Raw genomic sequence first — 12,296 nt, forward strand, 5'->3', positions numbered from 1 at the left:
ACACAAACCAGCCTCCTTTACTTGTGGAGCAAGCATCAACTTTCAGATGAATGAAAATGCAAGTCTCCCGTGACATGCTGCATTTTAGACACCTGCCAGGAGGCCTTTGCTAAATGCCACAGGGGTGGTCCAAGCCTGGCTACCTCCTTTGTTTTTGGACCCTCTTCTGATATGCTTTAATAATAATCATTAGCACTTACACTGTGTAATCCTTTATATATTTAAACTACTGCACAAATACTAGTCAATGAATCCTTGCACCATCCCCGTAAGGTAGGTTCAGCAGATATTATCCCTATTTGATGAGGAAACTGCAGCAGAGAGGTGAAATGACTTGTTCAAGGTCACACAGGTCAGTGGGAGAACCAGAAGCAGAGCTCAGGATTTCTTGACTTCCAACTTTGGGCTCAGTCCTTGACCATACCACCTCCCAACCTGCTTTGAAAGTGAACTGCAAAGGACTTCCTACCAGTCTGGGCCAAGCAAGTGCCTCAGCTGTCCTTCAGCATCTTCTGTAACTGGAGGAATCTCTGCTTGCCCTGCAGAGTCTTCTGCCTCCAACTAATGCTCTTACACTTACTTGGATTAGTAGTTGTGTTCACTCTTCCTCCATCTGTTGTGATATTGTTGGGCATAACTGGTTCTTACCTGTGGCAGCGCCTGTAATTCAGGGCAATAGAGCTCTCGATAGCTCTTCTTGTGGTTTTCCTGCTTAAAAAATTCTCATTGTAACTCTGAGGATTTTCCTCCTCCACTTTGGGGGCACATTTTTGCCCTCTCTTAGGGTATCTTTAGTAAAAGCTAGGCAATGTACCAGCAGAAACGTTCCCCCAGCTGCCCTTAATCTTGATTAATCACTTTGCACCAGAGCATTAGGATTCTTCTCTTCTAAAGACGTCTACCTCCATCCATTCTATGTTGGAACTCTCCAGGTGGAGAAAATAAGGCATCAATCAGACTTTCTGGCCATGTAGAAAATAATGTGGGTAGTGAGTTCTTTTGAATTTAAATGGCGACTTCTTGACATCCACTAGGGGCTTCTCCACTGTCAATCTAAATAATGTGGAAGTTGCTCAGACAGCATGGTGAAAGGCTGTACAAAACCCTAAAATAGGTAGATAGATAGCTTTTACAAAGAAATTTTTACAAACTCCCTCTCATGTTACAGAGGGTTGGCAATCCTGGTTTTATGGCAAAAGAATCTTAAAAAAAAAAAAGTTGTTGAAACAAACCAGTTCTGAATGGAAAAGGTATTGAAATCCTGAAGATTTGATTTAATATTTTTATTACACATTTTTGGAGCCCTGATCACACTCCCCCCGCCCCCAGGAATTTATTTGCCTAAGAAAAATCATACCATGGATTACAAGATTGCAGGTTAAATCCACTGCTGTGAACTTATTTTTACAGCTCCGACTACACTTGTACAATTTGTAAAATCTTGTAACACCTTAAAGTTTTCAATACTACATCATGGAAGAAGGTACTTATATATGGATGAGCTAGACAGAAGACTCTGGATTTTCTCCTTCTGCTATCTTTTTGGCAAAAAAGAAAAAAAAGAGGTGGAATCTCCTTCTTTTGAATGTACCTGTAAATAATTTCCTATAAATATTCTATAGTAAGTTCATGGGGTAATCAGAGAGGCTGCCTCAAATTTGTCCTTCAGTTTAGGAGCAAGGTAAAAAATGTTGAGATTGTCTGTAGAGTATAACAACATGGAAAATAAATTATGCCAAAGATGTGCACATAGTGTGCGTGGAATTATATTGGTAAAGCCCCCATGGAACATACATGACAGCTAGGACTACATATTGGTTTGAATCTCAATTTTTCCAATACCTCATATTACACCTGGACATTTTAGAATGCAAGTCACTTCAGCCAGCACTGCATAACAATCATAATTTCCAGAAATATTATGATTATTGTATAACAATTCAATTAATAGACCTAGTGAAGTGGAGGAGATTTTTTTCAATCCAAATGTCACAGCAAGAGAGACCTCCATCTGATTGAAATGTCAGTGTGAATATTGGATAAGATCCCACGTTGCTGCTCCTTGATGTTATGGTCTTTTCCAGGCTTTGAATGTGATAAATACAGGAGTTATACTGCTCACTTTCCAGTTAGTCAAAAGGAAAAAAAAATAACAATCAAGTTACAATACACAATTAGATATAATATAGCTTTTTCTTTTTATATCTCTATATAATCAAGTAAAAAAAGTTAAAATAGTTGGAAGTAAAAAATGAAAAAATAGCTGATTGTGTTTTTGTTTTTCTTTACAGCGATATGGTAGCAAATACAAGACAAATGCGTAATAAACCTTTACATAAGGTGTCTGGTCCCATCTCCAGCAATAGGGCTCAGCTTGGAGTAGAAAATGAAACTGGTTGAATTTTCTTTGTTTTTGGCTGTAGCTTCTGTAGATGATGTGATGTGAGGAAAACATATTGCAAATATCCATCTCCAAGGTGTTTTACAAAAGACCTAAAACACCAAAGGGTGAAATTTTCCCCTTGCCAGGGAGAGCCAGCACAAGCAACATGCAAGTCCCACTTGAGCTGTCAATTGTATATGCATCCATTCTATACCCTCTTACCATAAAAAGACAGTGGTTCTATACTTTTGTTGCCCTCATTCCCTTCAAAGCCATCCGTTGCATGCCCTGAGGATTAAATGGGACGTAAATGATGCTGAGGCCTTTTGCTAGCCCTCTGCACAGGGGTGAATTTCCCCCAGAATGTTACACTGAAATGTTGATGTGTTCATTGACAAAGCTTGGCAAATGGTCACACCGAGCCCTATTTTGGCTGTAGAAAAGAAAGAAGTACTAGTTCCAGCATAAAATGAGATCAGATAGACAACCAACACAAACAGTATTTTTTCCTGTTGTCTGCATAATAATAACATCATGTTTGCATATAGAACAGCTTTTGCATTATTGCTCTACTTATAAGAATATAGTAAGGAACTTATAACAGACTTGCACGTTACAAACTTAAGGTTCTTTGGTGAAGAATGAAAAAACAGTATTTTAGCTGAAATACATCTCAGAGAAGTTTCTGCTTTTATCTGTTGATCCTTTGGATTCTCTCACAGAGGAGGGAGAGGTACTGAGTCAGCTTTACCATGGCAACGATGGCAACCCCACCAATCATCATGCATGTTGGCCAGAAAAGTGAGTGGAACAGCACGTTGGAACTGTAAAGTTTGGTTAATATCACATTCTTCTGAATGCCTTCTGGGTCGTAAAAGCACGAGAAGCGCTGGTACTTCCTGAAATTTTCCATTACAACACTCACAAGTGACATGGACTCTTCGTAGTTCTTGCCACACTTGGGGATGTAGGAACACTGGGAAGAAATTAAAAGGAAAAGAAATGTGTCTAACCAAATACTATTTTGGATGACAAACAGGAAAATCTCCAGCAGACTGTCCCTTTCATAAGACCACAGAACAATTAAACCAATAGTAAGAATAATAAAATAGTCATAGTCATGGTCAGAATTATATGAGGAACAATACTTTAAACTTTTATAGCAGTTTCCATTTGAGGAACTCAAAGGTCTGTACAAATATTAATGGAGTAATCCTCACCCTACCGTCCAGGGCCAGCTCCAGACCCCAGCGTGCCAAGCGCGCGCTTGGGGCGGCGTCCCGCGGGAGGGCGGCAGGCGGCTCCGGTGGACCTCCTGCAGATGTGCTTGCGGACGGTCCACTGGTTTTGCGGCTCCGGTGGAGCATCCGTAGGCATGCCTGCGGGAGGTCCACCGGAGCCACGGGACCAGCGGACCCTCCGCAGGCACGTCTGCAGGAGGTCCACTGGAGCCGCGGGACCGACGACCACCAGAGCGCCCCCCGTGGCGTGCCACCCTGCTTGGGGCGGCGCAAATCCTAGAGCCGCCCCTGCTGCCCTCTTACAGATACTTAGCCCCAGGGGAGGAGGAAGCACTAGAATGGAGCAAGCAGGTATTACATTCCCCAGTGTGATAGTGGCCAAACCCTCTACATGAGCCCAAACTGGGAACAGGCAGAAATTCCTTGTACATTTCCTTTTTGCACATCCATGCAGAATGTGTCCCGTAATTAGGGCCAGTGGTTCGTCACATGGCCACAGGGTGAGCCTGTGTTCCGTGATTGATTTGGTCTGTGGGTAGGTCTCTCTCTCTCTCTCAGACCCCTCTCAGCACTGCTGCATGGCTGAATCTGCCTGCACTGGGAGAACAGCTATCTGTGGTTTTTGGTTATTAATTTAATTTTATCAAGTGAGATTTGCAAAGGAAAAAGACATTTTGATTAAAATAATGTGACCTGTGATTTTTGATTTTTTAAAATATATAAATTTCATAAACTTCTCCTGCTCTCTTTTATGACTATGCCATGACTTTTCATAACATACTGCGACAAACCCGCTGCCCTAATAACAATCCATAGATTAACCTTGTAACAGGATTTGATTGATTCATTGGCGAGTTTATTAGCTGAGAATCTGATTTCCAGTGCAGCAGAGATGCTGGATGGCATTAGCAGACTGCAGCATTAAGGGTACAGCATGTCAGCACTTCTTTTATGAATATTTCATAGAGCAATAGAAATTAGAGGTGGAAAAGACCAGAGAGGTCGCATCTCATCCATCTTCCTGCTAGAGAAGGATTGTTCCCTCCAGCATATTCTCTAGTTCTTTGCCCGCCATGAGGTTTCTCCAACTTCCCATTAGAACCTAATAGATCACAGCCTGATAGACTGCACTGTAAGGAAATGTTTCATCCGGGTCAGCCTGAGTTTTCCTTTATATCCCATTGCTTCAAGTGGCAATTGTAACCCCAGCGTTTCCAGCTCTTGTGATTTTATTACGAGTCTCGATATTCTGGTTTTGTTCTTAAAGTCCCTGTGCTGGATCCCTGTGATTAGGTGAGCATCTCAGCTTTCATTTTTTTGAAAGTACACTGCTACCTCGATATAACGCCACCCAATATAACACGAATTTGGGGCTGCACGCTCCGGTGGAGCAAAGCAAGTTCAATATAACACGGTTTCATCTATACCGCTGTAAGATTTTTGGGCTCCCAAGGACAGCGTTATATCGAGGTAGAGGTGTAAGCTTCTGGTTGTGGAGAAAAGCTTGAAGGTATCACCCAAGTGCAGCTTAAAGGCTCAAAAAGCAGATGGCAAATAAAGAGAACCCCACATTTATTATTATTTAAAATCTCATGATTTTTAAACCAGTCTGATGTTTTTAGGGGCCTGACTCATGATTTTTGAATATTTGAGGTTGGCAATACTGTAATCCCTTTATTTTGCTCTCAGTAATTCCTTTGCATGCTTGGTGGTTATAGCCTTCCAGTATTGTGGTAGCATGTCCTCCCCCTAGCTGCAAATGCAGCCAAGCCATATGGTACATATTTAGCCTGTTTAATGTTATCAGTCTCTCTAATCATGGGCCAATTCTGTGTCGTTAGTTAGGACTCAATTGTTCTTTTCCAATTTGCCCTGTGGAAGGGGTGGTATATAGCTGCCCCACACACCTGGAAAATCTCTAGGATGTAATAACGCCCCAGAGAGTCACAATTCCTTCCCTGCTATGGCCTTTGTCCTCAGGTAACAGCTTACTACTTCTGAGCTGCGGGGAAGAGAGGATGAGATTAAACAAGGTTCTGCCCATTCTCTACCCTTCTTCAGCCACTCCCCATCTGCTTGCTCAGGGCAAGAAATAGCAGGCACAGAGGCTCCTAAACACCTGTGAGGGTCTGGGCCTATCTCCCATTGGGAGGATCTGGGCAATAGTGCCCACTTGACTACAGACTTCTGGATCCAAGGTCAAGGGAAGCAGCTCAGAGGCCCCACATAGCCAGACAGCACGGGCCATAATCTAGCTCTTAGTTTCCATCCAGTGTTGGTCATAGACAGTGTATAAATGCTCAGCCTGGGAATAACTGAATTGAATTGGCTGGACTGGATTTTGGTTATGGAAGGGAATGAGAGGGTAGAGGGCTTAGCTTTGTTTGCTTTTTGCTTCAGTAATGCCTAGGTGCTTATATAGTCCAGTAAGGCCAGACTATTAATATTCAGCCGAGGCTATTCATGGCAAGATGATTTTCAAATACCAAGCCTGCCAAGAACAAGTGCAAGGATAGCTAGATATCCTATACCATTCATCCCTGGGTCCTTGTAGTAGGAAGGATTTTATCTGTGCCAGGGTCCTATATATGCTGTACAAAGTCATTGATGCCTGTTATCCTAGGTGCTAAGTGCCAGGGTGGCTTAGAAGGCCTGTTATCCCAAGTTCTAAATACCCGTGTGGTTTGCAGTGCCCGTTATCCCAAGTTCAGAGTGGCAGGATAGTTTACGTTACCCATTATCTCAGGTTCTGAGTACTTGGGTGGTTACAATCCCTGATTCAATGGCAGATTCCTAAACCATCAGTGTGTGTTAAGCTTTAAACTGTGGCATTGATTCATCTTGCTAGCTGATAGTCAGAGTTGTAGAACAATGCAGCTGCCTATGTTGTTGTTTGCTGCTGGCAATTATGCATAGGATTCCATGTTCTGGACAGATCAGTGGCTAGGAAGCAACCCTCCTAGTCCACCTGTCCAAGGTCACTAACCTACTAAAGGGGCAAGGTAGGCGCTGGCAATGAGGTATTGCAGAGCTCTTGTGAATGAGAAGTGTTTGAGTGCCTTATATGGTCTGGTCTTCATGTTATTTATCACCATATCTTATAATTAAATCTATGGACTGTACAACACTTGTATCATACCTCCTTAATGTCAATCACGTCATATTAGAAATGCGCAGATATAAAAAATATCCAATGTTTGGGTCTCTGGGTAGCTGGATGTATTCCAGGGAGGCATAAGAAAATTGGCAGGGAAAATAAGAGAACTCTCCTAATCTTTTGATCTTCATTTCAAATAGAGCCAAAATAGCTATATCTCTTGTTCCAAATTCAAAAAACAGTTTGCTTTGACCTTTCCGCCCATTTATTTTAAATATTTGCATATCTGCATTTAAGGAGCATGAGAAAAGTGGTTCTTGTGGTGTTTCTAATGTGTTCACACGCAGAATGAAGGGGAAATCAGGGAGAAGGGAAGGATGTGTAAGACAAGGGAATGGCAGATTTGAGTTAGAATCCCAGCTCTACCACTGAACCCTCCATGGGCAAAATTTTCTCATAAGTTTAGCTTGCCAATCTTCTGATCATCCTTTTCTGCAGCTGCTTCAGTTTTGGACTTTTCTTTCTTGAATTATTCCTAGGAAACATTTTTGGGAAGTTCTATGGCCTCTGTTATACAGGAGGTCCAACTAGATCAGTGGTCCCCAACCTTTTCGTCTGGCGGGCGCCAGACAAAGGACCACTGTGGCGGTGGAGCACCCGCCGAAATGCCGCTGAATTTCGGTGGCATTTCGGCGGCGACGCCTCTCGATAACGCCGCTTGCTGTCGACAAGCGTAGTCATTGAGAGATGTCCCTGCTGAAATGCCGCTGAAATTCGGCGGCATTTCGGCGGGTGCTCCCCTGGGGGCCAGGACGCGGGCGCATTAAGATGCCCCCGGCGCCGCGGGCATTACGAAGGGGACCACTGAACTAGACAGTCACAATGGTTTGTTCTGGGCTTGGAGGCTTTGATTACAGTGCGGTATAAGAGTGATTACTGATACATAGTGTCTATTCCTGGCATCACTTATGCTCTGTGGATATAAATCAGGAATAACCCCAGTGGAGAAAAAGAATTAAACTGATGTAGAGAGAGATCAGAATAGGCCTTTCCAACTCCTTGAAGTACTGCAACACTTCCAAGGCATAACAGAATGACTCAGTAGTTTGAATAGAAGACACTGCTGATCCTATTTACTTTCCCCAGAGGCTGCTAGCAGCTGACAGTTGAGAAGAGAGTGGAGCAGCAAAGCTGCTATGGTTGTAGGATTGACAAGGGGCTAGGCAATAGTCTTAAAAGGCTAGAAATAAAATATGCACAGGGAGAGGAATGAAAAATCTTGTGTGCACTTCTGGGGAGATTAAAATAGCTCAATCGACACCCATTTACTTCCTGTTGATTCTGATCAGAAACCGACAGGGGTGCATTAGATATCTCAATATAAATTGCATCTACTCTTTCCCTTAATCTTTCGGGAAGCCAGCTATTTTAGATAGTGAGTCTTATAGAGTAATCATTATTTAAAATCAAAGTGCATTTTCCTCAGTCTGAGCTACTGAGAGAAGCAGAGAGCGTGGCTGCAGACACTGCAGTGTGGGCGTGTGTGTGTGTGAGAGACTGTGGTGGGGGTGTGCAGTGAGCTGGAAAGATTATGCAGGTTTAGGCTGACCTTTGGAAGGTCACTTGTGTTGACCTGGAACATAAGTGCAGCTCTTTTCATAGTGTTGTCGGTAATGTTTGGAATCAGGGAGGCAGCTGCGTGCTTATTTTTGTGGGTGAGTAGTGGAGGTAGATCTTAGCAATATGATGACGTGGAAGGAAACTGACCACCAGCGCCCTGTTGGCGCATAGAAAATCAAGCACTCTCATGCACACTTCCTCTCTCCTGTGCATGAGGCCCCTCTCCAACCTGTTGAATGGATGGCAGCTTGTTAGGTCTAGCAGCGGGGAATTTCCATCAGCTATTCCTAGCCTGCCTCTCACAGCAGCAGTATATATTATTCCTTGCGAGGTGTCTGCAGATGAGGTTATAAATACAGAGGAAAAACAAGGTGAGAAGGGTACATAAGGAATTAGAGATAACAAGAGGGGGCATGCCCTTTCATTTCGGAACCAAAACTAGTATCAGAAACACGAGGAATATTGCACATGGGATGAACTGGTTTAGGATGCTTGGGATCCTGAAAGCACGTTGGCTTGTATTTTTCCTAGTCTGAGGGACCAGTATCCAGTTAAAATTATGAGATGCCTTAAACCACAGTGATGGAAATTAATGCTGTTTGCCAATGGAAAGCTGGTCATGCCAGCTTCCCGGGAGTGTACAGCAGGGTCTTCTAGCCCTGGTGGTTCATAAGAGAAAGGCTCTTCACTGGGCCAAACAGCACCCAAGACCAACACTGAGAAGGTTGTGTGCTCCAATATAGAGGGCATCAGTCTGGGAATCAGAAAACTGGGCTTTAGCATTGATTTCCTGTGTGACCTTGGGCAAGTCACTTAACTTCTCCAGCTGTAACGTGGGGATAATGATGCTTTGGAATCCAAGGGATGCAATGCCAAGTATTAATATTACTTAATGCAGGTTTCTTCCAGCACTACATGGGAGAAGGAAGTGGCTTCTATGCCTGCTCTAGGGGGAGAGTCAACACAACTTTTGTAAATGGACATTATACCTCATCGATCTTTATGAATTCTTTGAGAGGTCGACAAACATATGGGCAAGGGTGATCCAGTTCATATAGTGTATTGGAACTTTCAGGAAAGCCTCTGACAAGGTCCCTCACCAAGGTCTCTTAAGCAAAGTAAGCTGTCATGGAATAAGAGGGGAGGTTCTCTCATGGATCAGTAACTGGTTAAAAGATAGGAAACAAAGGGTAGGAATAAATGGTCAGTTTTCACAGTGGAGAGAGGTACGGTAAATAGCAGGGGCCCCCAAGGATCTGTACTAGGACCAGTGCTGTTCAACATATTCATTAATGATCTGGAAAAAGGGGTAAACAGTGAGGTGGCAAAGTCTGCAGATGACACAAAACTACTCAAGATAGTTAAGGCCAAAGCAGATTGTGAGAAGTTACAAAGGGATCTTACAAAACTGAATGATTGAGCAACAAAATGGCAGATGAAATTCAGTGTTGATAAATGCAGAGCTATGCACATTGGAAAATATAATCCCAACTATATATACAAAATTATGGGCTCTGAATTAGCTGTTACCACTCAAGAAAGAGATCTTGGATAATTGATAGTTCTCTGAAAACATCTGCTCAATGTGCAGTGGCAGTCAAAAAAGCTAACAATGTTAGGAAGCATTAGGAAAGTGATAGATAATAAGACAGAAAATACCATAATGCCACTATATAGCAGTGCACAGACAATCTAGGAAGTTTTTGGAAAGTGTAGGAGACAATGTCCTGGTGCAAGTGCTGGAGGAACCAACTAGGGGCAGAGCTCTTCTTGACCTGCTGCTCACAAACAGGGAAGAATTAATAGGGGAAACAAAAGTGGATGGGAACCTGGGAGGCAGTGACCATGGGATGGTCGAGTTCAAGATTCTGACACAAGGAAGAAAGGATAGCAGCAGAATAAGGACCCTGGACTTCAGAAAAGCAGACTTTGACTCCCTGAGGGAGCTGATGGGCAGGATCCCCTGGGAGAATAACATGAGGGGGAAAGGAGTCCAGGAAAGCAGCTGTATTTTAAAGAATCCTTATTGAGGTTGCAGAACAAACCATCCTGATGTGTAGAAAGAATAGTAAATATGGCAGGCGACCAGCTTGGCTTAACAGTGAAATCCTTGCTGATCTTAAACAGAGAAAAGCAGCTTACAAAAAGTGGAAGATTGGACAAATGACCAGGGAGGAGTATAAAAATATTGCTCAGGCATGCAGGAGTGAAATCAGGAAGGCCAAATCACACTTGGAGTTCCAGCTATCAAGGGATGTTAAGAGTAACAAGAAGGGTTTCTACAGGTATGTTGGCAACAAGAAGGTGGTCAAGGAAAGTGTGGGCCCCTTACTGAATGGGGGAGGCAACCTAGTGACAGAGGATGTGGAAAAAGCTAATGTACTCAATGCTTTTTTTTGCCTCTGTCTTCACTAACAAGGTTAGTTCCCAGACTACTGCACTGGGCAGCACAGTATGGGGAGGAGGTGACCAGCCCTCTCTGGAGAAAGAAGTGGTTCAGGACTATTTAGAAAAGCTGGACGAGCACAAGTCCATGGGGCCTGATGCGCTGCATCCGAGGGTGCTAAAGTAGTTGGCGGATGTGATTCCAGAGCCATTGGCCATTATCTTTGAAAACTCTTGGCGATCAGGGGAGGTCCCAGATGACTGGAAAAAGGCTAATGTAGTGCCCATCTTTAAAAAATGGAAGAAGGGGGATCTGGGGAACTACAGGCCAGTCAGCTTCACCTCAGTCCCTGGAAAAATCATGGAGCAGGTCCTCAAGGAATCAATTTTGAAGCACTTGGAGGAGAGGAAAGTGATCAGGAACTGTCAGCATGGATTCACCAAGGGCAAGTCATGTTAAAGTATGGGCTGGACTATAAGGTGGATAGAAAGCTGGCTAGATCATCGGGCTCAACGGTTAGTGATCAATGGCTTCATGTCTAGTTGGCAACCGGTATCAAGCGGAGTGCCCCAAGAGTCGGTCCTGGGGCCAGTTTTGTTCAATATCTTCATCAATGATCTGGAGGAAAAACCCCTTCTGTCAAAGTAGGCTGCATCTTCACTACAGGGCAATGCTGGCATAGCCCCTGCAGTGCAGACATGGCCAGCACGTCTACTGTGGCCTGTGGTTGTAGCCTAGCATTGTGCCTTGTGACCCAGACACCCCTCCCTATAGTGCATCTCTGTACCATAATGACCCAGACTTTTCTAAATGTACCAGTCTGGCCACTACAGGACCAGACTCTTGTTTTTGTACTTCATTGTTGTCTGGGACCAATGTTTTTGCTTCCCAGCACAGACTGATGACAAAGGAGAGAAGAAAATGAAGTGGTTACTGATCACTAGATAAGAGTCACAGTTATATACTAACAGGATGCGGCAGTGCGACCCTGACCTCAACTGTAACTGCTATGACCGCACAGCTGTCAGCACAGCAGGGGTGGGTGCGTGCCTTGGTTGTGGCCCAAATAATGTAGCCACAGAGCTGTGATGAGGAGCGGACTGCTAGCCTGGGAGCAGAGATTTGTTGTGCTGATTTGAGTGTGCTGAAACTTGGAGTCTATGTTAATTCCATCAAGGTTCAAGAAATCAGGTATTTTATAGACATTGCTATTGAGGACCAAGTCCCATTTGGATTCAGATCACAGAACCACCAGCATATCAGAAAAAACCCACAGGAATCCTCCTGAGAGCAAAGTTTAACCTGTAAAACAACCTTGGGCTTGGGAAGTATTAACTGTGCCTACATTAGATTAAGGGGAGGCTGTGTTTGAAGATTTTTGTTTGTCTAAATCTATTCTTACATTCTCCCAAACAGCAGAGTTTGGAAATGTATACAGAATCCTTTGATTTGTTTTTATGCATTGTAGGACCAACATTTATTTGAGTTGCTGTAATCAAAATACAGCATGGATTTCACTGGAATTTGCTTATACATCACCAGCAAACCATGTCTCTGCTGTTTACTGGC

The 12,296-nt window shown here is 43.5% G+C and overlaps 1 protein-coding gene across 7 annotated transcripts in view; it reads right to left on the reverse strand.

Annotated features, from left to right (window-relative positions):
• Positions 1-1,162: 1,162 nt before the first annotated feature.
• The window catches only part of KCNMB2 (potassium calcium-activated channel subfamily M regulatory beta subunit 2), a 239,990-nt gene continuing 228,856 nt past the window's right edge, over positions 1,163-12,296 (reverse strand). For all 7 annotated transcript variants that reach the window (XM_039487056.1, XM_039487055.1, XM_039487058.1 and 4 more), the window contains exon 5: positions 1,163-3,359. In XM_039487056.1, the coding sequence (XP_039342990.1) occupies positions 3,075-3,359 (285 nt within the window). In that variant the 3' untranslated portion in view covers positions 1,163-3,074. The remainder of the gene's footprint in view (positions 3,360-12,296) is intronic.

This window comes from Mauremys reevesii, linkage group 9 (genome assembly GCF_016161935.1).
Source record: "Mauremys reevesii isolate NIE-2019 linkage group 9, ASM1616193v1, whole genome shotgun sequence".
Lineage (NCBI taxonomy): Eukaryota > Metazoa > Chordata > Testudines > Geoemydidae > Mauremys > Mauremys reevesii.